Here is a 27828-nt window from a genome sequence, read left to right as displayed (position 1 = left end):
GTTTGCAGCACGTCTCTCCTTGGGCAGGGAAGGGATGGGAAGGGAAGGAAGGGAAGGGGGGGCTGCCTGGCTGCCGTTTCCATGCGGTACAGGCAGCGTGATCAGAGCGCTAACACAACAGCCTGTGTAATTACATGTTTCTGGGAAGTGTGTTAGCTCCATGGGGAGCTGAGTCCATTTGGAGGGGAGGAGGAGGAGGGGGAAGAGACTTTCTTTGAGGGTGGTGGGGGGGATAAGGTGAAAAGGGTCAGTGAGTAACCCAGCTCTCGCTCGAATAGGATAAAGGTAATTGTTACTCTCAAGTGAGCACCGGGTGCTTCCTGGCTCTGGCTGCTCTCATTGCTCATGTCTGCGCTGTGCAGGCGTCTGCTCTGCCGAGCAGGCGAAGCAGGGCTTGGCGAGAAGAGAGAAGAGGTTTGACCCTGTTGGGAGCGGTACGTGGCGATGTTTGACGTGGTTTCTGCGCTAGCATCACCAGGGCAGGGAGGAAGATGCAGAGTCAGGGGCACGGCACTTCTGTGCTACCCAGGATTTATTTAGGTGGAGGAAGGACCGTGGCAATTAAGAACAATTAATTACAGTCCGCAAGCTGGGGCAGGGGGAGGATGGCTTGGACCTAACCTGTCATGTAGGTGTTTGATACATGTCCTGTGCTGCTGCTGATGCTGCTTTCTGTGGTGGCGTGCGCCTGAGCTTTAAATATCCTGCAGTTCCTGATATCTTGTTTCTCCAGCCGGCTCTCTGTTTCATTTTCCTCTTCTCTCTAGTGTAAAATTTGGCCTAGCTTAAGCTTCTTTCCCTGGCTGTGAAGGTTATTTCCTTCCCTCCTCTCCTCCCCACCCCCTCATCCATCCTCTCCTCCTCTTGCAAATGCTCTCCGACCCTGATTTGGGGTTTCTCTCCCTGCAGTGAGCTGTGGGCTCTGTGGATGCTTTGCTGTGACGGAGGGCCGAGGGCTGACCAAGTCGTGGGGAGGATTTGTATGTAGGAAGAGAGGAGATGGCTGTGCAGCGTGCTCCCGAATCTGCTCTGAGCTTGCTGATGGTAAGTGCTTGCTGAAATCCATTTGGGAAAGGGGGGGTGGGCAAGGGGAGCTGCACCGCATGGATTCAGGGCTCCAAATCCACGGGAGGATTTTGTGTGAGCCGGTGCTTGGCTTTTACAGGTCCCAGGGAACTTTGCAAAAGGCTCATCTGGGGCTTGCATGGAGACATTCCTCCCACGAAGGGTTTTAGCACACCTGGACCAATGCTCAAGGCAGGATTTTGAAGTCACCTTTCTGGCACTTGTGTTCGGGGTTTATCCCGAGCAGCAGATTTCATTTTGCTCATTAAATCAGTGTCTTGAATTCTCACGTCCTCCTGCTTTTGCCCTTGCTTGATTGTGAGACAACTTAAAAGATGAGAGGGAGAGCTTGATTTCTCTGCTGGCTGGGAGGCATGTTGTTAGCTGTGACCAGACTCAGCCGTGGTATCACCTGGGGAATGCTCCTCTAAGGCAGTGAATCGCCATTCCACTCGCTGCAGAGGGTGTCACATCTCCTACTGACTGCAGACCACAGGGTGATGACTGGTATTTATCCCAGCTATTTGCTACAACATGTTGAGCCACTGACCTACTTCTGAAAGTTCTGCATATTTATAATATTTTAAAGAAGATTATTTAGAACACGTGGCTGACTCTAGAAACGTGCCAGTGTCCTGCTGCAATTAAAATAAGCCCTTTTGGTGGGGTATTAGAGAGTTGCTTAGCTTTACTGATTTTTTTTTCCTCTCTGTTACTTCTGTTGCCATTTTCTATGCAGCAGCATCAGAGATGATTTTAGTGTAAGATCTCTGCTGGATGTTTTTCTACCTAAATGTCACTGTAACATTTCTGCTGGAGAGTTGTTATAAGTAGCATGTGTGTGTGCACATGTGCGTGAGAATGCATAGATACATAGGCATTAAATACATATTTATATAATTATTGTCATTACTACTGATCTCTCTTCTGATTGCATTAGGAAATGGTCTCTAGCACTCAGAGACATGATGAGTTTAGTAAAGAGAATGCTGCAGGATAAGAGCCCTGCAGTGCCTAAGGTTGTTTAGAAAGGTCAAGTTGAGAAAAGCAAATTTTATGTCCATTACTCGAAATGCTAAACATGCTATTAAACCTCTGCATGGTTTGTTTTATATTTGTCAGTGACTGACTTGCTGTGCAAGCTCATTCTATTTCCTCTTGCTTACCTCCGGCCTTCCTGGCTTTTAAATGACCTCTTCTAATTTCTCTTTCAAAAATAAATTGATGAGTGTCCGTAACCCCTGTGTCATTGTTTGGGCTCTATATGCCTTTAGTCTCAATACCCTCTGAATTCTCTAGTTAAACCTCTCTTTCCCCAGTCTCTGTACTCCTTGAACAGACCTTGTCAAACTTCAGTGCAGTGCCAAGCTGTCAGCAAATTTTCTCTTCTAAAATGTGGCTTTCTGTGGTACATGGCCTTGCCCTGTTGTTATTTTTAGGGCATTTCTACAGCTCTGGCTTGTCACCAGGACTCCTTGGGTCTCTTCACCTTGGGCACAGACCCACGTGGATGGGCTGGGTTGGGTTGGGGCTCCACAGCCAGAGGGGTTCCTGCCTTTGACCCTGCGAGGTGGAGATGTATTTCTGTGTTGAGAATGGATTCATCTAACAGTGGGCTCTGCTCTGGTACTAGAGGTTGGTTATGGACGTGGAAAAGGTGATTTGTTATAGAAAATGCTCCACTTTGCAAACTACTTCTTTTGCCTTGGGTTTTTCTTGGGTTATGAATCAGCTTAGTTAGTTAATTATAGAAACCTCATCTTTTCCCCTCTGTTCTGCCTTGGCTTTGATTGCATGCCTGAGCAGGCTACCCTTGAATCAATAATAAATTCTTGCATAATTCATCCCACAATTAGCAGCTATAATGGCATCTCTTCTAAAACTGCCACCCTCCAGAGATTCAAAGATTAGATGTCTTTGGGAAGTCCACAGAAGTAGATTTTAGTACTTCAGTGAGAATTCTTCAGTGAGAGAGTATTCTTTTAGCAGTGAGAAGCATTTCAGTACTGCATTTCCCCTGCAATAGAATGCAGAATGTGCATCCAACCATCCACTTTTCATGACACATAATCAGCAGCAGCATTTGGCAGTGCTGCATCATAGTCTGAAAATATCTCCTTCTCCATGGGGTACCTCAGAGCACTTTGTGCTGCAAGTAAAGAAACCAAGGTACAGAGCCATTAATTGCCTTTCCTGGCATTTGATGCACTAAGTGAGTGATCCAAATCGGGAGTTTTCTCATCCCAAAATAATTTCTGGTCGATGAAGAAAGATGGACATCTCTGGGCTGTGGGGTTTCTTTCCTACAGAAGGACCATTCACAGGACATGGATACCCAGCTCCAGCGTGCCCCAGCAGAGAGCTGCTCAGGGGACCAGGTGGCACTTCAGGGTGCCAGCTGTGCTGACAGCTCATGACTCACCTGTTTCCAGTAAATGCTGCACAGAACAGGGTGCTGGAGTGGCCCAGAGCAGCTCCCAGTTGGACATTTCTTGTGCACCCATTATCTCAAACACCTGCAGTCTTAGGTGGACACATCACACTTCTCTTTAGTGAAAAAAATATTGGCTATAGAATTAATTAATCTAAATTGATTTTTAAAAAATTTATATTGCTCTCTTGCCAGTTCAATACTGTGGTTTGGTTTTTTCCCCTTGTTTATAGTGATTATTTTTTTTCCCCTCCCAGACCAGGGAAAAGGCTTAATGAAGGAGAATTTCAGTCTTAAACATATATTTTCCTCAAATAAAGATACTGTGTTCATGCAAAAACTGCAGTCTGCAAATATAACTGCAACTTGTCCACTCTGGTAAATATCTTGTACTACAAATGACTCTGGAATGTGCCTGCTCTGCAAGACTCCTGCCTCTTCCTTGCTCCAGAAATCACAGGAGATGAGGGATGTTGCCTGGTTCAGCATGAAGGAAGTTGAGCAGAGCTGTGCCCAAAGTGACTCTGCCTGTAGCATTATCAAATCACTAAAACAGAGCTTCCTCAGCTTCTGTGAATCAAGAGAGGGGAGCATCTAAGCATGAAATAGCTTAAATATTGTGTCTTGTTAGGACTGATAACACCTGCTGTTTTAGGATCATTAATACTGATGGGAGTGATACCAATAAGTTTTTATGTCTGTCTTATTAGTATATTGTAAAATTTTAAAGCTGCAGACATATTGACTGCACATAATTTAACAGCACAATAAGTTATGATACCTGGTGTCTCCTGAGACAGCATTACTGCATCTTGTGAAAATACATCTCAGGGACTTGACTTCCAAACTATTCCAGGTCATGACACTAACACTAATTAATCTGTATTAAGTGACAACAGAGGTTCCAATGAGCAACATCTGTAGCTCAATGTTTACCAATTAATCTAATCTTAAAATGGTAGGGAAGAGAAGCATGGTTCTCTGTTTGCAGTAAAGCTCCAGCTTCTAGTTTCAGCTAGCTGCATCACCCTCTCCATCAGGATGAAGTTTTTCCCCTATTTATAATCCAGCTTTACTCTTCCCATCTGTATACACAAATACTCTCCTTGAAGAAATAATATAACATTAGAAAATAAATGCACTTCTAAATTAATGGTAAATGCTTGTGTTTGTAGGAGCATCATTATTTTCAAGAGTCTGTGTGATGCTTTCATGTGGTGAAATTCATTATTTTAGGTCTGAGTTACGTCCAAGCTGAGGCTGGAATAGAGGTGCATGTGAGATTTCCTAAGTGACCTTCATTGTGTGGGACTTGGTTATCTCTAGAGTTCAAGGAGAAAAAGGTCAGCAGGGAATTTGGAGCATTAACTCTGTGGTGTTCACAATGCCCAGCGTGAAGAGGGAGAAATTGGGTGGCCAGAGCAGTATCGAGGGTGCTGCCCTTGGTGTTTCCTTGTTGTGCTGGGAGGCAGACACATCTGCAACAGAAAGACGTGAAAACTGCTCTGTTTCTAAACTGCGTCAGAAATAATCAGCATCTGAGTCATTGTCCACTGAAAATCACAGATTTCTGATGTGATTCCAGTCCTCCTTTTTAAGAGGGCTCTCCTGAATCATCCTTCCATCCCTCAAGGAAGGCTACACTGGAGTCCTCAAAACAGTGTGAATCTCCTTGATCTGATAATTTTTCTGGAGTGTAGCAATGAACTCTACAGAGTTGCTCTTAAAACACACTCCAGGATTTAAGTGTATCCTTACTAAACCCTATGGGGGCCCAGCCCTGCTCAGTTGGCTTCTGAGGTGTTGGACTTGACAACATTCCAGATATTCCATAAATTATTTCATATGTTTAACTGCTATGTTTTATGTCTGAAGTCTGCCCTTGAGAAGACAAATTTGGTAACTAAAATGATATAGAGCTTCCAAGCCCAGTTTAGACCTAGGGCTGCCCCCTCCCCCCATAAAGCTGTGTTCTGTCCCCCTCAAACCTCTAGACAGATTGCAGCAGCACAGCTCAGCTTGGAGGATCATATTAAAACCTTTGGGAACAGCAAGGTTACAGTGGAAGGATGAGGTCATTTTCTGCCTCTCTCATCTCAGGATTAAATTATTTCTGTGTCGGCAGTGTGCGAAAGCCCTCGACATTCAAACCTCAGCGCTGCAACCTCGTCTACAGACCACGCTGCCCTGGGAGGTCAATGCTTGGCACTCTCTTTCCATGAAAACAAAACCCACTCATTGCTTTCGGTGGCGTGGTGAGAGGTTAATGCAGCCCCAGCTGATGCTGAGGCAGGGTGACGTGCCAGCAGTGCGTGACCGACACGCACCGTTCTGCGTGTGAGCAGCGCTGCTCGGGAATGGATAGCTCCTTCCCCCAGGACCCCACTGCGCCCTGACATCTGGCCCTCTTCAGCTTCATGCCCAAAGTGAGGTCTGTGGGGACACTCGCACAGCAAGGGCAGCTGATTGTGCAGCCCTCTCCATGCTGCTTTCACAGATATTTGCGCCGTGCAGGTGTGTGGGCTCCACCCGCAGCCTTGCCAGAAGGTCTGGGCAGGAGATGCTAATGTGCCACGGCACCCGGAGGTCGCTGGGGAGGATCCATGCTGGCAGGAATCTCCCTCCTCCCTGGCTCTGTCCTTGCTCCAGCCAGGCAGTAATTTGCTAATGGGCTCCACGAGCAGCAGTAGCTGAGCTGTGCTGGTTGCTCTTTTAGGGGATGGGATGAAAGCAGCAAATTCCTGCTTGGTGCTGTGTGGCTGCTTGCTACCGTGGACTGGGAATTTAGCCATTTCTTGTTGATAATTTCCCCTGTAGAACTGAATTATTTCTGAACTTTACTATTTGCCTTTGTAAACTTGCAGTAAGTCTTCAAACACAGTGATTTAATTCAGCTAAATGAGATTAAACACTCCCCGGGATTACTCTTGGCTTTTCTGTGGTGGATGTCACCTTTTAGCCATCTGAGCTGCACGACTATAAAATTGTTATCCTTCCATTCTGCTCTAGTGCATGCCATCAATTTTCTTTTCCCTGTCCCTCTGCTTGAGCATGCCATTGAAGAAGCCGACCGTAATGTTTGCACATCTGAATTCTCATATTTATGCCTTAAAAAAGGACTAAGAGGGATTACTGGTTTATCTTTTTTTTTTTTCTTATGTATATGGCTTTTGCTTTGTATTCTAGCTGTTCATTCTGAATGACTGATAAAATTATCTCAGCAGAAATGTGGCCATTGATTTAATTTTTTTTTTCCAGTGCTATAGAACATTGCTATTTGTGGAAGAGAATTAGTGGGCACTTGAGTAAATGATCATTATGATTAATTGGAGCATATCTACAATTAGAAGAAAAGTAACATACTAACGAGTCGAAAAGATCTCTAAATAAGTCAACTCCTTTTGACAATATATAAAAGAATCATAGCACTTTGGCTTTTCAAAACTAAAATGCATTGGAAAGCTTGACTGATATTCCTAAACTAAAATAAAATGTTTAAAATGCTATAATTGCCCTAACAAAGATGCAAGGTTATGAATAGCTATTAATACATGAGAAGGACTTGTGACATTGGACAATTGCATTTTTTCCCATTCTTTGCCTTCTGGTTACGAATGTCATACTTCTGTAATTACTGTACTCCTAATTTCTCAGCATGGCAATGATCCAGCCTGCTGACAGGCTAATGTGGTTTGCCTGGGTTCAGAGATGTATGGAAGTCCCACGTGGATCCTTCCTCAGTACATCCCATGAAAATGCAGATTTTTGTGATGTGGCACCTGAAGGTGCTGTGCTCAGGTGGCCAGTCCTGCCAACACCAGTGACAGCTGCCTTGTGTCCTGTGTCTTGTTGAAAACAAAAGCCACCACAGCTGGTGGCTGACCCCCAACCAAAATCTGGTTTGGAGGGGTTAGTCAGAGAGACTGGATGGAGGTTTGGGCTTTCACCAGCCAGCACACTGTTCCCAGCTCTCTGAAACCACCACAAAGGCTGCCAGGGAATGCATGTTTCCACCTTTGCCATGACTGGCAAACCTTGGGTAAACACCTCCCTGTGCTCTTCCCTACATTTTGCATACAGACACACACATTTTGCCCCCACGTGTCTTAATGCTTTCTGCTTTTAAATATCAGCAAGCGCAGAAACTTGCAAAAGTGCGTTTGAAATCAGCCATTTCATAAAGAGGCTTTAATGGCACTGAGGATCAAACTAAGCTGAACCCATCATCCATTTCAAGAGATATGAATTTTCATGTTTAAATGAGTTCTTGTGCTGGCCTGAAACTGCAGCTCTCAAAGCGTGTGATCAAGGCTCCTGCTTGCTTTTTTGAAGTGTCTTACCACATGAAGGAGTCCTGCTCAGAGCCCTGTTAGCTTGCACTTGTCCAGCAGCAATGCCTGAGACCAAGTCTTGATGGAAAGCATTGAGATCCCAGTGTTCCTTGAGAAGCCTCCCAGCACAAAGACACCCACAGAGTGTCTGTATTCCATGGAAACAAAAGCCACAGTGAATGGCAGAAACATATTTAGAGGAATGGATCTACAGTCACAATCTGATCAGCTTTTTGTATCCTTCATGGGACTGAAGCTGGGTAATTCCCAAATTAAAGCAAACAACTCCTAGAGCTAGCTCTAGTGCCCGACCTTAGCTTTTCAGGTCCCCAAAAACCTAGTGATAGTGCTGAAATACACACAACTCACCAGGACCAATGGCACTTGAGCCCTCAGTGCTTGGTTTTCAGGGCATTTTGCAAAAACCTTGCTGAAACAAAAAAAATGTAATGAATGAACATAAACTGGGAGAGCACAAACCTGGGTGCAAAAATAATCTACCCCAATATCTTTCTAAATCTGTTTCAGGGATATTGGGGAACCACAAAACTTGCTGAAAGCAGGATAGCCCTTCCCTTCCTGTCCTTACTCCAGCACCCACTGCCCACCTCTTGGCAGTGAAGGGATGCTCTCTGCAGTGTGCCCCTCACTGTTTTCCCTCCTCTCAATCCACTTACAACCACCAGAGAGATGAAAATTATTTTTAGGGAGGCTTTTCTAGTGCAGAAGCAGAATTCAGGCAGATCCTTGCTCCACAGATTTTTCTGTCTGTGGGCAGGCTGTGATAATCCCCCTATTGCGAGACACTCGGCTTTGGCTCCCCGTAATTTGAGTGAAGTTAATGGAGGAGTGTTGTAGAACATATGTTTGGCTTAATGTAGGTTCAAGGGGTTTTTTAGTCTAATATGCAAAAATAAATTCCAGGACACCTTCGCAGTAAATAAGATTGACAAGTTTTTCATTTTTTAATAATATGAGGCTAATTGAGCCGTAGTGGTCAGAGCACATTGTATTTCCCGGTAATTAATTGCTGGCTGCAATAGTTGACTGCATAAAACGATGCCTCGGGCCATTAACCCCAGGTCGTTAGTACTCGAGGAAATGTCTAGTGAAGGTCATTATTACTGCTGCTATATAAGCTATTGTAATAGAAAAGACCTGGCATGAGATTTTCAAGAACCCATTTTCCCTGTTCTGGTCTCATTTCAGAGACCTGGGTGCAAAGGCTATTCCCAATTAGTCTGCATTTACATTCATTTTTAGGGGATTGGATTTTGCCCACTTTAATAAAAACAGAAATCATCTAATTGGAGTATTTGAGAGGTTGCTCATTTAGCTTTATGTGTCCTGAAATGTTGGCTTTCCCAAAAGGTTGACATGGGTTTGTGCTGTCAATCCCAGGGGGATGTGTTGGCTTCTTCAGCAGCAAGGCACAGACTCTGGGTGGCTGTCTGTGGGGCAAATGGGACAGTTGTTACACCATGTGGAAGCACTGCTGTTTGTGTCCTGGTATCTCTGCTTTGGATTGGGTTTATGAGGTTTTGGTGATGGACCAAAAGCCTTCTCATGTAAAACAGCCTTTCTTTTTTCTTTTTCTTTTTCTTTTTCTTTTTCTTTTTCTTTTTCTTTTTCTTTTTCTTTTTCTTTTTCTTTTTCTTTTTCTTTTTCTTTTTCTTTTTCTTTTTCTTTTTCTTTTTCTTTTTCTTTCTTTCACTTATTTTATCATCTCTGGAAGGGCATTCAAATCCCAGATCAAGTAGGAGCTATAGGGAAATTTGTGTTTGTGCTGTCCCTCAAGCTGCTCTGTAGGTCAGAGTCCCCAAAGCAGCAGAATTATATTGTCACTGAAAACTGAAGTTAAAAAAACAGAGTGGTGAGTCTTAATTTATTTCTTCCCCTGGTGTAGTTGAGAATTCCTTTTTTTCGTTGTTGTTGCTCAAGACAAAGTGGTAACGGAACAAAAAAATAATGAGAAACATTTTTTAGTACTTTGCTTTAACAAGATATTAGTAACAGTAGTAGTTGTTTACTACCTTAAAAGCAGTTAAACAGTTTTATGTTGAATGCTGTTTTCTCTAATCATGTGTTTAAAATGGGGCGAGTATTTTGCTGAAACCAAAATCATTGAATCAATATTATGAGACTGTTGGCTCAAATGACATTGTGAGGAAGCACTTCAGCTCTAAATAGACAAAATTACAGACTGCAGAAGATACAGTGATGGCACAAGAAAAAGGATGGTGGAGTTTTGTAATCTGCTGATGTTCCTAGCAGTGTTTCGCTTTTTATTTCCCCACTTTGAAATTTTGGTTTGGAGTCAGGAGTTAAATAAATTATATGGAGAGAACTATTTTGCCCTCTTGATCAATACAGAAACTTCTTTTGTCACCATCCTTACATAAGCAAAGGTTTACTTGTTCAGAGTCTCCTGCTGATGGAATGCCTCTTGAACTCTCTTCCTCTGGATCTAATATCATTCACTGTCTTGGGAGAAATAATAAACTAACCATGCTGCTTGCATTGGTTCCAACACAAATGTTTTTGTATTGTGGGAATGTTTTAGCTATTCTTCCATCAAAGCTGTGCTACTAGACTTCTTTGGTCAGGCAGGGCTTAGGTCAGTTTAGGGAGTTTCTGATTTTTGGATGTCCCTCTTAAATTTGAAGATCTAAATAAAGAATCATCCATGTGAAGTTCCTGTGAAAGCTTTGATGCACCAGTTGAAATTAAACCTTAGCTGCAAAGACCAGAGGCGCCTGGTTTCTTGGACATGGATCCTTTTCTGAATGTTCCTGTTTGCTTTGTCCCTGTTTAGGGATTACCCCTTCCAAATACTGGTTTTAAGATTAACTTCCTAAACTTTTTTCTAGAAAATACGTATGTGCTCATATTGCAAATAAAATGTGTCTGCTGTGGCTAACCATGAATATATTTGGGGGAGAGAGGAGGAAATGAGTGCTATCCACTTGCATGATGAAATGTAAAGTGATTGCAGAGTTACTGAATATTTTAAGACCGTATGACCACGTAGACAAATTGAAAAACCCAGCAGTTTTGTACATGATGGGAGTAAGGAACAAGTTCTATTTGAAATCTGCATCACTGACTATAATAAAGCAGGGGTACTTAATTGCGAAAGCTTTTGCAAATTGAATAATATAGTAATTTCTTATGAGAGTCAGTTTTAATTTTTAATAATCTTTAATTAAGTAAGCATTCACAACACGTTTGGTATTTGGGCATTACCACAAGAGTCTCTGGTTAGTCAGTCAGTTTCGTATGCAGGCTGGTGTCAATTGATTTTCCATGGTCAGTAGCTGTAGTTGAGTCTGTTTAAGTTCTATAAAACTTCCCTCACTGCACAAAACCATTCGTGTCTGAGGGAGAACGATTTGAGCTCTCTTCTCTTAGGTTCATGCTGGGAAGAGAGCGTAAATCCATATTATTCTACTTATCTCCATGACATTTCCAATTTCTACAGATGCAATCAAAAGAATTTGTCTCATTGATCTTCAAACTCCTTGACAATTTCACACTCTGAGCTGAGTGGTGTGAGCTGTTCAGTCGCCCCATTGCTTTTCATCAATAAAAGTTTGTACCTAGATCAAGACAGTACGTTTGCTGCATATGAGCTATGCATCTTGAAGATTGTTATTGGTTTACTGGTGGAATATTTATCTTCAAACTGAAATGAGTTCTTAGATGAGTCATTGCGCACATACCCTGTCTTGATATTTTTAGGTGCTAAAGCCACTATTTCAACGAGGTTGGGTTGGGGAAAATTGTCCATAATGTTTCGGATGTACAATTAAAGTGCCATCTGCCTCTGTGATGCAGCAGATGTATAATTGATATTCACTGCTGATTTGCCTCTTGATTTTCTGCAGACATTGAATGCTGTAATTGTTTATACAGTATGATCCTGAATACCCATGTGAGAATTTTCCTCCTCACGTGTTCCTGACAGAAATATCACTACCATCCTCAATACTCATGAGATGGATTCATTAAAAGATAATTTGCAGATAGCTACACTAAAATCTTACAGAAATCTAGTGAGTAAGTAAAAAACAAGTTTTCAAAAGGAGTGGATTATTCCCATAGGATCCTGTTTTAATATTGGAGAGCTCGTTGGGAAAATGTAAAATGCTGAGGCAAAATCTGGTTACCTTTGTACACTGATTCAAATGCAAGTTGTAGCTAGGAATAAAAAAAAAAAAAAAAAAAACAAAAAACAGAGAGTTGTTTTATTTTCCCCTTTTTTTTTTTTTTTGCAGAGATAGAAACCTTCTTCAGGGGAAAAAATTTATGTAGAGTAAAACCAAAAGGTCAACTGTAACATCAAAAGAACTATTTTCTCTAGGGCAAAGACTACTTAATAAAAAACAGAGAAAGAAACCACAGCAGTGAATTCTGAGCATATGGGAAAAGAGAGATATGCTACTTTTTCTTTCTTCTTTTTTTTTTTAATATGCACTGTCTCTCCAGTTCAAAATTTAATCACTAAAATCTTGATCAATCAGCAGGTGTTAATTTTACCCTATAACTGGTTTCTAAGGTTCTTCTGAGGATACTCTAGACCTGAATCTGTTCACACTGAAATAAAGGCAAAATGTGGCCAGTCACCTCAGTGGCAGGAGGTTAGTGGCTCCATTTTATATTGCTGCCCTTCTTTTTGACAACACTGGCTTTTAATCACATTAGTTAAACTCACTATGAAGTGGCAATGATTGCCCAGGGCTTTGCATTTGGCTTCAAAGGAAAGAAAAATTGGTGATACAGAACCCGAATCTGGCTTTGGTGCAAGTGACATTTCGAGTGATCTTTTCTTAAGCCCATGCCTGGCTCCCAGGAAGAGTCAGCTCTCTGGGCACCCAGAGAAACCAGGGCCCATTTTGGTGCAACCTGTTCCCTTTTTGTGAGGCTTTGGCTGTTGGCTGATTACTCAGTGTAACCCAGAAGGATCCCTTGTGTTTTCCCAAGGCTGAACATTTGCTCTCATGTTTCAGTGTCTCTGGTGGTAGCTGTGCAGATAAAGGACGTCATGCTGATGGTTACAGTGGGTCACTCCTGTGGCAGCCTGAGCAAAGGACCCAGCCAGGGGCTGAGGGTGCAGCAGAAGGAAAGCACAGGGGATGCAGAGGATTGGGGAGAGGAGGTGGAGTCAAATCCAAGCAAATGAGGTGCAATGCACTGCAGATCAGGCTGGTTCTCTAAGTTTTCTTCCACATCTCTCTTGCTGTCTCCAGGAATCCACCAAGTTAAAGAGAACCAGAGAGACAATGCAGGAGAATCTGACTATGTTATGCTGTTGAACATTTGCAGGAGGGAGGGGAACTTCTTTTTTCCACAACTCCTTTAGCCACAGCCTTGATGGATGCTCTGGGGTAAACACAAACAGAAATCCAGCTACAGCACAATGTATGGGTAATTTACCCATGTTTCTTCTTGTTGAGATCTAACTGCACTCTTCATCATGGAGAGATGACAAGATGTGAAGGGAAGATGTTTCAGACTGTTGCTCTTGTGGTCTTGAGGACTATATTTTATTTTATTTTAAAATTTTATTTCCAGTATCTTTCTCTCATTAGTGTACCAAGCTTTTGTCTATGTTTATTGCACAAAGATTCATCTTCAGGTTTGTTTAATAGCTATTGAGAAGGTCACTCCTGAAGGGGAGGTTGCAGGCTCACAACTGATGTAGGGCAGTGCTTGGGTTAAGCTCACAAGAAATTCGGAGACATTATGGTAGAGAAGGGTGTGCAGAGTGGACTGGACTGTGATTAAACAGAGCTGAAACTTGCAGAGATACAGAGTCAGCATGAAACTGGGATCCCAGATCTTGTGAGCAGTAGGTTGAGCACGTCCCTGTGCTAGCTCAGCAATACCACTATCGTGCTGCTACCCTCTTGGATGAAGTGTGGCTTACTCTCTTAATTGCACTGTACTACATATAAATAAATCAGCCATAGAGAAATTGGTTCTGCATGTTAGTCACTGGCTGGATGAAGTGCTCAGGTCCTGTTAACACAAAGTGTCAACAAAATGAGTATTCTATCACCGTTTAATTCACATGCTTCAAAATGAAACTCCAACGAAAATGTAAGCTTTTATTAAGATCAAAAGATCAAAATTCACTGGTTACTTATCAGGTTTGCCATTCCTAAAAATTACTTAAATATGCAGAATTGCTTTATTTTCAGTAGCATGAAGGACAAAGAGACTATAGCAGTGGAGAGAGCTGCAGTACTCATTTGGCAGTGGGAATTCAGGGGGGTGCTGGTTGCAGCTCCTGCAGCACATTTTTATTTGTATAGGACAGGTGGCAGGAAAAGTGGAGAACTCATCCTTGGAGCAGGGGTGTAGAGCACAGGAATCCTGTCACCCAGCTGGGTGCTTCCCAAACCAGGTGACTTAGGGAAAGCAGAAAGATTTGCCTTTTGGATCCTTGCTTTCCTTGGGGTCCTGGCAGGAGAGGGGGACACCTTGGTATGGGGCCCTCATGGGAGCTCACATCCCTACAGGCTTAGGAGAGCCAGTGATGGTGATTTCTGGTGCAAAATCTCACATAAAGCAGTGAGTGGGGAGATGTTTGGCGGGTTAATGGCACTCTACCATCTCTCCAAAGAGCAGCTCTCATCAGCAGCTCTGGTGACACCTCATTCTTCTGAAGACATCACATGCAAATGACAACATAGGTTCATCAGAAGCCTTTAAAGTTTTTTTGGCCCTCTGCAGCACTGCTGAGTCTATTTTGTGTGCTAACCAACTGCACCTTGTGATTCCCATTGGACCTCCAAAAATATGTGAGCCACCCTAGGGGTCTAGTGCCTGGTTCCCCAGGCAGTGGGCTGGAAGGACCTCCTTGTGGGAAGAAACAAATTTTCTCTCCTCCAGACCTCTTCTTCTACAGTTCAATTCAATTCTGCTCCTGTCAGTCTAAATAAGGAGGCAGCTTCCCCTCAGAGACGCGTTCAAAGCTTCGCATAAAGTGTGTTAATTTTTGTCCTGTGGAGCTGTGCATGGCAGAGAGGAGCTGCAGTGTGTACAGAGGCACCACACCGTGAGAAACCGCAGCGAGGGCTCCCGGAGCACAACATCTGCTGGGGGAGTCTGAAGTGATTAGAAAAAGGACTGTCTTATTGCCAGAATCAAATTATCTGAAGGTGTCCTGCTGGTAAGCATCAAGTACAAGCCGTACTGAGATCTAAATTGGTGAGTACAAGAGAGGTGCTATTAGATCTTTAAATCCCTCTTTGGGTTATGTTGGGTTTTGTCAATATTCTCATCTAAAACCTAATGCAACATGTCTCAAGACACAGGCCACAGCTGAAACAAATTTTATTTTCACTTCTACACATTAATATTCTGTTCCCAACTTTTGGGGAAGGTTTCCCATCAGGGTTTTCCCTCGGGAGTTTGAAGGGCTTTGGTGAGAAGTAGAAATCGATGGCTCACTTGTCCTAGCTGGTCCCTGTCTTCCTTAAAAATAATCTCTTCTACTTGTGGGGGAGAAAATCCTTCACAGGACAGTAGTCAAGATAACTGTAGCTGAAAATTAAGCTTGCAGGGAATTGGAATGGGATTCTGTGGGATGATCTTTGCCATCCAAGGGATCAGGCCAGTTAGGTGTTGCCTTCAACCCAGCTGAGATGCAGTCTCTGGCTGGGTGGATGCTCCCTTTCTGCTCTCAATGCTCTTCTTTGACAGTCTGTGTGAATTGATTTTCCTTTGCTTTGCAGCAGATGAAATTTAACTCCTGGGTGTCAGCTGAAGAACAGTAACCTCAGCTGCTTCAAATCCAACAGTTAAGGTGGTCTTATCATTCCCCATTGCACCATCCGTGCAACTATCAGAAAAACCCAGAAATGTCATATTTTGAAGGTATTCCCAAGTTTTTAGCACAGGAAGAGGCATCACTGACAGTGGTAGGTGAATTTACTCCTCCTGCTAGGAATTCACTGCTTTCTCCTTTCCACATCCCAATAATCAGCTGGAATAATCTAAACCTTATTCCCTCACCCACAATTAGGCACCTCTGTGTTACCCCCCTGAGCTGTGTTTGCACAGCTGGGCTCTTGTTAGAGGCAGGAACTTTATTCTAACAGAAACTTTGCAAACACAGCAAAAAATTATTATTTCCTTTTCACCCTTGATTCCAAATCTTTTAGATCACTGCAAATTGGACATTTGTCTCCCTTGGCTGGTAAGGATGGCTGCTCCATTGCAGGTTTTCCTCTGGGGAAATTTATGGGAGACTTAAATATGAAGTGAATGGTCCCCTTTAAAGTTGCATACGTTAAAGGAATGTGACTTATGAATCCTGTTAGCAGTAATGGCTGCATAAGGATATCAAACACTTAGTCAAATGAAGATTTTACTGTGATGCATCTCACACTAGAAGGGTTGCTATAAATTTTTGAATTGTGCCAAACATCTTTATGTACCTTGGGTATGCAGGCAATGTTTGATGCTCATAGAAGTTGATCTTGTTTTGCTTTTGTTGCTGACTACTGGAAGAACATGTGCATGTGTTTGTGTAGCTGAACAGAGTTAAAACTCCTGGTTTGCAGTTTTAACAACAGAGAATGCTGCCTGCAGTAAAAATAAGAGATAATATTAAACTGCAAATAAACCATCAACCTTGCGTCAGGAAGAGACCACTACTATTTCCATAATTTCTAGTGGCCAGCATAGGTGACACCTTCTGGACAGAGCAGATTCAGTGAAGAGTAGCAACATACTGGAAAACTGCCTCTATGAAATATTTATATAAAGCTTTGCTTCATGCAGTGAATATTTGAACAATTAAAAATCTGTTCACTGTTGCTTTCTGGCCTTGGGCAAAGCTGAGGGGCTGGCTTGAGGATGGTGGTGGTTGTAGGCTGCCAGCTGAACAGTACCTGTGGGATCATGCTGGAACAGATGGGAAGACCAGCAAGCCTAGAGGACTGTCATGGTTTAACCCCAGCCAACAATTCAACCCTACACAGCCACTCATTCACTTCCTCCCAGAGGGACTGGAGAGAGAACTGGAAGGGTAAAAGTGAGAAAACCCATCAGTTAAGAACAATTTATTGATTGAAATAAATCAAATCAAGTAATAAATTTTGGGAGTCTACAAGAGACCTGGAGAGGAACTTCTTACAAGGACATGGGTCATAGAATAAGAGACAATTTTGCTTTTAATTTTTTTGCAAAATTTGCAAAATTTTGCCTGTGCAGATTCCTGTGACTCATGGCTCTTTTGTGGGTTGTCTTTGAAGAAAAGTCTTTGTTTTAATATCGTAATAATTGCTTGACTGCAGCAGAGATTTTAGGGCTTCTGCAGGTTGTGGGAACACCCAAGGGCTCAGCCTGTCCCTCAGCACCTTTCTGAGCTAGGGCACAAGTCTGCAGATTTGTTTGGATGTTGTCTCAAAATTCCTCTCTTAATGATGAGGCCATTTCACAATGCACCAGTGATATGGATACACTTGTGGCTAGATCTGAAGGAGGTTTTAAAACAAATTCTCCAACATGACCTTAAAAAACACAGAGGGGACACAGGGGGCTGTGATTACACCTTTTTGCTCATTTTTTCCAGCAGGGCTAAAGAGTTTAGTTTCTTTCAGGTTGCCCACTTGAATCCCGCTGAATCAGGAGAGAAAATTACTGAATGCATGAGAGGAGTGCAGTAATCATTTGGGGTCAGTGAGCTATGGATTGCAATATTTGGCAGAGATATTGAGCTTGCCTGTGAGCCGCAGCCGTGTCCCCGCTGCTCCAGCTGGGAGAGCAGGGAGAGGCTGCTCTGCTTTTCTCCCCCTTGGCCTTCTCCTCTGTGCTCTCTGGGTCACCAGCCCTTCCCACCTGCTAAAGCCTTTCACTGCTGCGTTAATGGTTATTTTTAATCAAAGAGATCAGAGTTATTTTTCCCAGGTGTCAGTTGAGTTCGTATCAGGCTGCTGATTATTGCAACTCACTGAGATGATGAAAATAACCATCCAGATCATGAAGCTCACACATAGGAAATCTGACTAGCCAAGGTAACCAGCTTTATTTGATCTGATGCTTGATTTTTTTTTGCCACTGTCTCTGCATTCTTTGAGGTATTTTACTTTGGCTTCCCCAAGGCAATATACCAATAATTCAATGACAGCTCCCCAGTCTTACTCCTTGTTTTTTAAGCTTCTGGATACTAGACTTGAATTTTGAGGACTTCCTTTCAAATACTTGCATGTATTTTCTGTATGCCCTTGGGCAGTCGCCTTTACTTCTCAGAATATTCATGATTTTGTAAAAGGGCTCAATGTCCTTTTTGCAGGACCACTTTGCCATCTCCAGTTTGCCAGGTGTTTTGGCAGACCACTTATTCAATAATGAGAAAGAGGAGAAATAAAGGTTAACTGACCCATGGACAAAGATGAACATAAAGCCAAAAAAGGGAGATCTTGCTGGGCTAGATTCAAACTCTGCCTCCTTACCAAGGAAGACTTGTGTGAGCAAGGCTCATTCCACAATGAGTGAGCCCCAGGCTGCCACTCACCATGGGAGATGGGACTCCTGGCTCCCTAAAACCATTAATTAGTTGGAATTGAGGCTCTCACTGTTGCTACCATGACTCAGTCTATAACAGCAGTGGGAACTTTCAAAGTCAACTTTATGACCATACACTGCCAGCCTGCTTATTAATGATATGCAAATTATAGAAGTTCAAACATTTGCATTTAATGCTCATAGCTGTTTCTTTGATTGCTAATGATGTTGATTCACAAAGAAAAGGCTTTCTAAAATAAAGAGACTATTTCATGTACCACACCAAAAGCAAATGAAAGGATGTTGCATACTGCATTTTTTTGGTCACATTAAGCCCTGTCCAAACACCTCAGGACTCATAAATTAGGTGGAAATGAAATGTGATTTACCAGCTAATGAGATAGGCTTTAATTTTTAAACAGAATTATAACTTAGAGTAAACAATAAACACGCACATTTAGTCATGAACTCCTGTCCTGAATTTTACTGCACAGTTCTCACAGATTTTTATTATTTATTCATGTTACAAGATCAGCACAGCCATTGCCCACCTCCAAAAAACTCATTCCTGGAGCAAGTTTTCCACCTATAAATTTATGGTGTGAATTACCTTTGCTACCCATCCTTGCAACCAGACACACTACGAGCATGCAAGACAAGATGTCAAGCCCCTGACATTGAAAAATAATCTCAAAAGTTGTTACAAGGGGGAAAAAATCCAAAAGGGATTTTTTTTTTCCCCTTCAATTACTTTTTCTGACAATGAGACATCACTTGACTCTATGTAGGGAAGTTGTTCACAGGGTTGAATTAACCTGGTCTGGTCATCTGCTTTCCAGAGAAAGCCATAAAAGGAAAATTGCTATGTCCGGGGCACTGAACTGTTTTGGAGAAAGTAACTGAAACTGGACAGATTGTGGCTTTGAGGTATCCACTTCCCTTTCATTCACCATAAAGGGAATATAGGGATCTGGGTTAAATCCAAAAGAGATGGGTCCAACCTCGGTGATTGTCCAGGTTCGGTTCCCGATCTCTTCCTGACAGGTTTTTGTAGAGGTATGATGCCACAGAAACACAAACTGCACTTGCAGAAATGTCTCATTTCTAGCATTTCTTCCTGGAGCACAAGGCTCAGCATCAGTACAGCAATGCAGTTTGCCCTTATGAATAATTTAGGCAACTGAGTGTCTGATTGGTAACTCCATTATTTACTGGTCATAAAGATGTCATCTAACCAAAATGTGTCCTCAGACTTCATCATGTCTCTGGTTTACAAGGAACCTGGCTAGTGTGGTGTGTGGGTACTTGCATACAAAGATGATGGCTCAGTGAATAATTAGGAAGAGAAGAAATTTCATTGAGATAAAAAATGTGAATTTTAAAAAGTAGAGAAAAAACTCAACAAGACTGATCAGCAGATCTTGATGATTCAGCTAGGTCCAGCCTATTTGAAGTTTATATAATCAGGCAAACAGAGGAAAAGTTTATTCCCAGATAGACTTCTTTAGAACCTCTGCAAACAATATTCTACAACTGAAATAAAAAGATGACACTTGGGACTTTAAGTACTGATGCTATTTTTTGAGAAATGCAACTACATCAGTTTTGTGCTGTGTACAAAACAGAATTCTGCTTGGAAATTTAGAGACGTTTTGCACTTCATAATGTTGCCTTTGTCTCCTATGACACTTTCAATCTCTTTGTAACACTATATTTTGCTGTGAAAAGGCTAAAAAACTGCAACAATAAATATTAATAAATGGAAACTGGATTGGGAAAGTTGTCGTGGCAGACAGCCAAGTTACAAAAGATTGTCTGCTTTGACTCTTACACAATGATACTGAGAAAGGTACTGTATAAACTATTTTCTGGCTAAAATTAAATAGTAATCAGAGTGTCTGCAGATAGAAAACACCATCAGGATTGATATGAATCTTGGGGGCTTTTTTTTTTAATCTATCTTGGCAGATATGAATCAGAGAAATAATACCAGCAGTGCAAACAAGGAATGCAGAATAACATTTCTTCAGTAATTTTCAGCAGGGTTTTTAAGCAGAAACTCTCAAAGGAGTTAGGATTCATAGGCAACCTTGGTAAGATGCATCTTCTAGTGACAGCCACCAAGAAGCACCACTTTGCCATAGGAAAGGTGCTGTCTTTCTTTAGTAGAGGAAAATGTTTACCCTGTTTTGGAGGAATTGACATGCTGAGATATGAAGGACTTCACCCTTCTGTTCCTCTAGAGGCATCCTTGGAAGAAGGGCCTGATTTGGATTTGTAGGTGGATGTGAGTCTCAATGAGCAGGGTCAGGTGAGCTGCCAGCCCACTGCAGAGGCACTTGCTGTGCAGCAGCTGCAATGTATGCATTGATTTGGACAGTTCTGTAAGCAAAAACATCTTGGACACACCTCTAGATAATGTTATCTAGATTTAATGTTATTTAAAGAGAGTGTAAAATTACTGCATGTTGGGCAAACCTCAAAGTACATCTGCTTCTGTAAAATACAAAAATTTAAAGAGAATTGAAAGATCAGTTGTCAAAGATCCCTTTAAGTCACTGAGGCTGGGACCCATGTCTCCTAAGAGGCAGCTCACATCTCCAGACACTCCATCAGGATACCTGCATGTGCAGCCCAGCTTTGTTACCACAGCAGTGGGGATTTAGACAGTGGAGCTCAGAGAAGCTCCAAACAGGAGGCAACTTCTGTAGGCAGAACTGGACCCCACTGATGGTGTGATTGATGTGCAGTGAGTGGGAGTGAGCAGTCCAGATCCACTTGAGATGCCTTAAGGTATCCAAGGTCTCCATTCACTTTTGTCAGGTGGTTGTGACCCAGGACCAGAAGGCCACCTCTGCATCTCTGGAGGAGCAGCTGTAAAGTTGTAAAGGGCAGCTCAAATGGATCTACATCCCTGTGTGTGGGCACATGGCTGTGTTCAGAGAGTTATTGTCTGGTCAAAGGGAAGCTGAGGAACCTCAGACTTGCTCTTAACCATAAACCCACAAGCTTTGAGGGTATCTTACAGGGTGAGTTAACTGGCTCTAATTTACATTTGCCCAGGCACTGGTGGTTCTATAGATGCATTTCTGTGCCAGCCTTGCCTCTGGACTGAGGCTTAAGTCTGCCTTCTTGGGCAGGGCAAGACACCAGAACCATTCTGACAGATCAGTATTGATGCACATCTCCAAATCCTTGTATAACTCAGGACAAGATTGTATCCTGGTTCTGAGCAACCACACAGGGGGGTCTGCCACAGGTTAGACTTAGGGAATCAAGACAGCTTTTCCAGTGTTTTCTCATTCTACTCTGTGTAGGAGTGAGTGGTGTTGGAAATTATGAAATGGGGGGGGGGGGAAATGAAGCAATTTACACCTAAGAGAAAAGGCCAATAGAGCAGGGCAGCTGAATGCTAACCTATCTCTGGGGAGAATGGATGGAGCTTGTATCCAAAGACACAACGCAGCCTTGGTGAACAAGTTACCCTCACTGCTCTCTCCTGGCATTATTGACACTTTCAGATGTGTGTGTGCTTATTAGCTTTGAAAACAGAGGTTATTAGTAACAAGAAAACTTGGCAGGAAAATATGTGGCATGCCACGTGCTTTAAAAATTGTGCTGAGCTGATCTAACTTCATTGTAGTTTTTAAAACATTTTCTCCTGCCACCTCTGCCAATGCTACAAGTAGGACAGAGCTGCACCACTGCACCTCCAAGACATAGAATTTGTGTTGCCTTGGTGTGAGCCACTAATAGGATTCCAGGACAAAGCACTTTAATCCATTGCTAAGTAAGTGACAAGGTAGTAATATGGTTTGAGGACAGGACACAGCTAACATGCTACTTCTGCTCTTCAAAGACTTAGTTTTATAATCCTCTGCAAAAGTCTTTGTTCAGATTTCTGGAAGTATTTTGTAACTGCCCACACCTGCCTTGAAATATGGTCTCAAGCCAATGTATCTGCTGCAAAATTCAGTCTATAATTAGTTATGCTTTCAGTCTCTGAATTACCATATCATGCTGTGTTGTGTTGGAGCTGAAACTATTAGCTTTTATGTTTCAGTAGGGTAATGGCTAATGCAATTTAAAGGACCAATAAAGTTGTCACCAGCAGATCAGTGGTTTTATCACCATCACTTGATAAAACCCCTGAGTGTGCATATGACATCTGGTCAGGTATAGTGTGTCAGCCTCCTGTCTGAGTCAGGGATAATGGATACTTCCAGCCTCATTTCAACCCCACAAGTTTCAGTGCTTGTGTGGGAATATATTGCTGTGCTGTCTGGTGGTCATGGTGTGGTGTTTGTGAGCTGGTGGATTTTCCTGGCATTTAAGCCATTTGTGCTTATGTAGTTGAGGTCTGCTGTGGTTGAGGACTTATATTTTCCTCACCTTGATAGTTTACTGGGCTACTCTAGCTGGATAAGTCTAATTCTTTTCTTTACAAAGTAATAAATCAATCTTTAGCTGTTTGGAACACTTGGTTGGGAATTGTCTGAAATACTGCAGTGCTGATAGAATATAAATCTAAGTAAGCTTAGGATCCCTTTATAATGGAAAAAGAGCTATTCAAATACAGACTCTCATCAGTGCAGCCAAAGTCTGACTAGATGAGTTGCACCCTAAACTCTGCTGACTGGACTTCAAAGGCCATGATGGAAATCTCAGAGAATTTGCTTGGATGCTCAGCCCTGTGCTGTGGATTGTAATCCTAGGTGACATAGATCCTGTCATTGATAAGATTACCAGACTGGAAGCTCCTTCTCCACCATTAACTCATTAAAATGGGACATTATTACTTCACTGCTTTATATTGTGTTCTGTTGAAAGAGGCTCTGCATATTTCTGGCTTTCCATAATAGTATCCATATGACCTGTCTGGATGCCAAAGACTCAGCCTAAAGAAGGCTTTGAATTCTGCCCCAAAGCATATTCAAACCTGAGGTCAAACAGTGCTGCTGAGTGTGATTCTGAGTGGGATGCTCAACACCTTTGCTTCAGCCCAGTGAGACTCACACAAGTGTCTCAAGCTGGGAAGTGGAGGTCTGGAGAATCCACTTAGCTGAGGTGTTGCCTTCACTTTCTGTTCAGTGTGAGCACTCAGCTGCAGGGAAGGTGTGTGTGGCAAATGGGCAGAAAACCTGATATAGTATGAAAAACAATATGCTAAGGCAAGCAGGAATTACACCTGTTTTATTACTCTGCCTCCAACACAATGGGAATTGGAGATGTCCTGCGCTGAGTAAAACACAGCTTTGTCTTGTCCCTTGCTCAGGGACCCTGGCAGAGCCACAGGGTGGGTGACAATGGACATCACTCTTCCTGCTCACAGCTGTGTCTTTGCAGGGCCAGATCATGGACTGCCAACTTGCTTCTTTTATGCAGTATAAATAATAAACTAAAAAGGCTGATGCTTTCACAAATGATTTAGAAACTTTATTCCCTTGTAGCTCAAAGAAAAACAGGCTGTTAAATCACTGTATAACTCATGGAAATATTGTCCCTTTGACATTAGTCGACTGTATTAAGTAAATATCCTGGAGGTGTTAGCCTTACAGTCAATGGCACTTTGGCTTCTAAATGCCTTTGTGAGTCCATTGATACCAGCTTTGCAGGAAGAGTTAATGTCTTCTACTACAGCAAATGATATCTGAGGGAAGGAAAAGAGGCTTTGGGGCATATAAGCCATTCTTCAGGTCATCTGTATTGTGATTCTAGACCTCAGTTTCAAAGTGATGTACGAGCCCTTCAAAATGTCATTCAGGGAAAAGATTTATGATGTCTGACTTCCCTCTCCCCCTCCCTTTTTAGTGCTGGTGTAAATCAGAAGTGGTTCAGTGGAACTGGAGTGTGTCAAACTGTCCGAGAGACATGGGCACTGCAGTATATTCTGATACTTGCATGGAGACAGTAACTCTTACGTCCTCAGTACGTCTTGAAAGGTGTTGGACAACCCTTAGGTCCCTGTTTTCACTTTTCTCTAGTGATCTCAAAATAGAGAAAAGCCTGTAACTCAGGTAGAAAAAATGGAAAAAGTGCCCTTTGCTGGAAGATGGAAGCTGAAGAATTTCTTTTAAAATACTGTATGCTGCTAAGTAAAGCTGGCCATTTTTATCAAATTCTGGCTTTTTGGAAGCTTAATTATCTTCATTCTGCTCACAGAAATCAAAATGATACTTGTTGGCAGGATGGACCTAAAATAAAATCTAGCTGCTGTACTGACAGCTGTGAAAGATTTAGATGAACCAACTTTTTTTTCTTTTTGTACTTTTTTCTTTTTCCCTTGAAGCAATTATAGATATGTTCTGTGACCTGCCCTTATCTTTCTCTGGCTTGTCTGTGTACTGCAAGGCTTGTCACAGGCTGCGTGGGTCTCTGCTAGCTGTGCATGCACAGGCTGCAGGGGGAAATGCAAGCTCTGGGTCCTATCTTGTTGCCAGGGAACAGTGACGAAGAAGTGCCTGAGCTAAACTCGAATTTTGGGTCTTTGCAATGAGCTGCTTATGTGACCTTGGGCAAGCAATTTGTGTGAGGTGAGATACCCCTCTTCCAGTGTCAGGCTCTCTGTAGTTAAAACTTCAGTTTGGTGGGGGATTCTGCCTATGGGAGGGGGAGAGTGAGAGAGGGAGACTGATTCACTGCTTTAGACATTTATCTCAAAATGGGACAAATTTCCCAATGGGGACATCTGAGTCTCTCCAGCTACCCTGTGAGCACAGCTGGCTACCTTAGACTGGCACCTTAGGCACTTTTACTGAAGCTCAGACTGACACCAAACATCTGGAATTTGTGGGACTGTGAGTGTGTTTGAGCTCTGTGTAATCCCTGTCTGAGCAAGGTACAATCTCTGAAGTCTCCACAGCTGTCACCAAGATGTCTCCCTGTGTTTGGTGTTACATGACATGGAGTTGCAATGTCAAGGGTTTTTTGCACGTACTTGTATTTCTGAGGGTTGTTGGAGATGAGTGTGAAGGTGTGAAGGATTCCTCCCTCTTCCTCACTGCACTTCTGAAGACCATTCAAAGTACTTTGTGGCCATTGCCATTCCTTGTCTCCAAGAATTTTTGAGCTGAGCCACTCTCTTTAAAAATGCCATGAAGGGAACTTTTTTCCAGCAATAGGGATGGGATGTTAGGAGATGGCTCATGGCACCCATCACCCAACCATGTCATGAGCCAAATAAATCAAGATGAGTAACAACAAACACATGGCCAGTCCGTGCCACAAAGATTATTTAGCAATAAACATGGTGAAAATCTGCTTTGAAGAGCCTGGAAGGTGGGACCTGCAGGTAGAACAGCTTCTTACCAAAACCATGGGATCCTGGTGGGATAATACTGCAGATGTGTGTGTTCTGTATGTTCTGCACGGAAGTGGGTGCATTTTGGTTTAAAGAATATATTGAGGAAAGACTCAGACAGCTGGGGCTGTTCAGCCTAGAGAAAATAAAGGTCTGGGGAGAACCTGGAGCACCTTCCAGCATCTCAAGGGGGTCTACAGGAAATCTGGGCTTTTTACAAAGTATGCAGTGATAGGACAAGGCAGAATGGCTTTAAGCTGAAAGAAGACAGGTTTAGGTTGGATATTAGGAAGAATTTATTCACTGTGGTAAAACACTGGAAGAGGTTTCCCAGAGCAGTTGCAGATGTCCCATCCCAGAAAGTTTGAGGCCAAGTGGGATGGGACTTTAAACAACCTGGTCTAGTGGAAGGTGGCCCTGACCGTGGCAGGGGGCTTGGAAGTGGATGGTCTTTAACATCCCTTCCAACCCAACCATTCTATGACTCTGTGAGTTTGGGTGAGAAAGTGAATCATCAGTTTACAACTTTTGATTTCAGGTCAAGCAAGGTTTCCCCAGAAGGAGAACTAAAAGACTACTTTCCTTATACACATTTCATTTCAGATTCTCTTCCATTTGATTTAAAGCCATTTCATTCCACCAAAGGGGAAATGCTTTTCTGGTCTCTTCCTATGAACTAAAGCTAAAAGATTTCTTCTGTCAATGCCTTGACAGTTTTCCGAAGCATCTACCTTAGCTTTGATCTCCTTCTCTCCTCTCCTTATTAATTTTTAACACTTGTTAAAAGATTTGTTCTGTTTGTGAGTTGTGAGAAAGTGTCTTAATTTATAGACAGCTTGAGTATATCATTGCTGCAATTTCAAAGTGTAATTTTTTTCCCCTTCAAGGATTTAATTCATGTCCTCAGCTACCATACTGCAGCATAAGTACTTTGGATCTTATGCAACTCTCTTGATATGCACCTGACAAGACTCTTGACCTTGTTACTTATGGAACTAAGTGCTGATTTCTCCCCAAGAAAGAGAACTCTGTCAACTACAGCAAAAAATCTTAGATTTTAGTAGAGGAGGAAAAAAACCCAACAATTTTGATTGCAGGATTGCAGGAAATACCAAAGTTATCAATATCCAACTAGAATAATGAGTGATTTTTATTCAGAAACTATATGAAAATACAACTTCCTTTTTTGCAAACAGCAAAGTCTTGTGCCAACCTCTCAAATTCTGTGCTTTCATTTAATAAGTGTTTCTCCTCTACTTACCTGGTTTTCAATCCTAGAAGTGAACAAACTTGCCTGAGATAGTAATAAACATGAAAATAAATAAATAAACAGTCCAGACTTGGCTGTGACCTATGGGAGAGATGAACAGTATTAGTAACAGCATTTCTTGGGAGAGTCCTGATTTTGTTATTTCTTTATGAATGTAAAGTGACCATATTCTGATCTCCTCTCCCTACAATTAAGTGAAGAGAAGAAATTTGGGGTCATTTTAGTTTTTCATCTCAAAAATTCTTCAAATCACAGGACAACCTGCAGCATTTTGACCATCTTAACTGCAATAAATCCAGGACAGGCATGAAGGCATAGTGGGGTACAGTTTCAGGCTGTTGTTTGAAGGGTGAGGTACTGCAGTTTTAGTGCCAAATCAATCTTTTTTTACTGGAGAAAGTATTTTCTGGTCTGTGCCATGGAAAAAATGTCTCCAAGGTTCATCAGCTCGATGAAGGGCCATGCTGCTGGTGCAATACTTGTTCTAAAGCAGTAAGGATGAAATATGCAGGCCATGGTCAAAGAGACAGGGCATCAGAGCCTATGAGAGGAGGATTAGGGTCCCTCTGAGAGGGTCTGAACTGGCTCCATGCTGATACTCTCCTGAAAACAAGTGGCCTCTCTTAGAGGTGAATTTGGCATTTCCCAACAACCTTTGATACGAGGTGCCTTCCCTGGGCAGTGGGTGTAGGTTAAAGCAGCAGGAGCAGGTTCTGCTGCCCTGCCTCATGCTGCCTAATAAATGGCAGGTCATGGAAGTCCCTTAAAGATCCTTTTCAGTCGTAAAATTCACTTCACCTCTTCCCCTCCTTTCTTCTGCCCTCCCTGCTATACCCTTTTCTCTCTTTTCCAAATTTTTTTTATTTCCCCTGGTATGTGATATTTGATATCAAAGAGCTTTTGTTGAAATGCA

General features: G+C 42.5%; 1 protein-coding gene across 3 annotated transcripts in view; it reads left to right on the top strand.

Annotated features, from left to right (window-relative positions):
* Positions 1-244: 244 nt before the first annotated feature.
* Positions 245-27828, top strand: part of FRMD4A (FERM domain containing 4A) — a 356537-nt gene continuing 328953 nt past the window's right edge. The window contains exons 1-2 of one of the 3 annotated variants that reach the window (XM_064421808.1): positions 245-434; positions 910-1044. In XM_064421808.1, coding sequence (XP_064277878.1) covers positions 1000-1044 — 45 coding nt within the window. In that variant the 5' untranslated portion in view covers positions 245-434; positions 910-999. Of the gene's footprint in view, positions 435-471; positions 629-675; positions 812-909; positions 1045-27828 lie in introns of those variants that run through there. The other 2 variants (XM_064421806.1, XM_064421809.1) reach the window with 2 other exon arrangements.

The sequence above is a fragment of the Passer domesticus genome, chromosome 5, assembly GCF_036417665.1.
Source record: "Passer domesticus isolate bPasDom1 chromosome 5, bPasDom1.hap1, whole genome shotgun sequence".
In the NCBI taxonomy this organism is placed as follows: Eukaryota; Metazoa; Chordata; class Aves; order Passeriformes; family Passeridae; genus Passer; species Passer domesticus.
The sequence above is the reverse complement of the archived record's forward strand: the minus strand, read 5'-3'. Positions and strand labels throughout refer to the sequence as shown.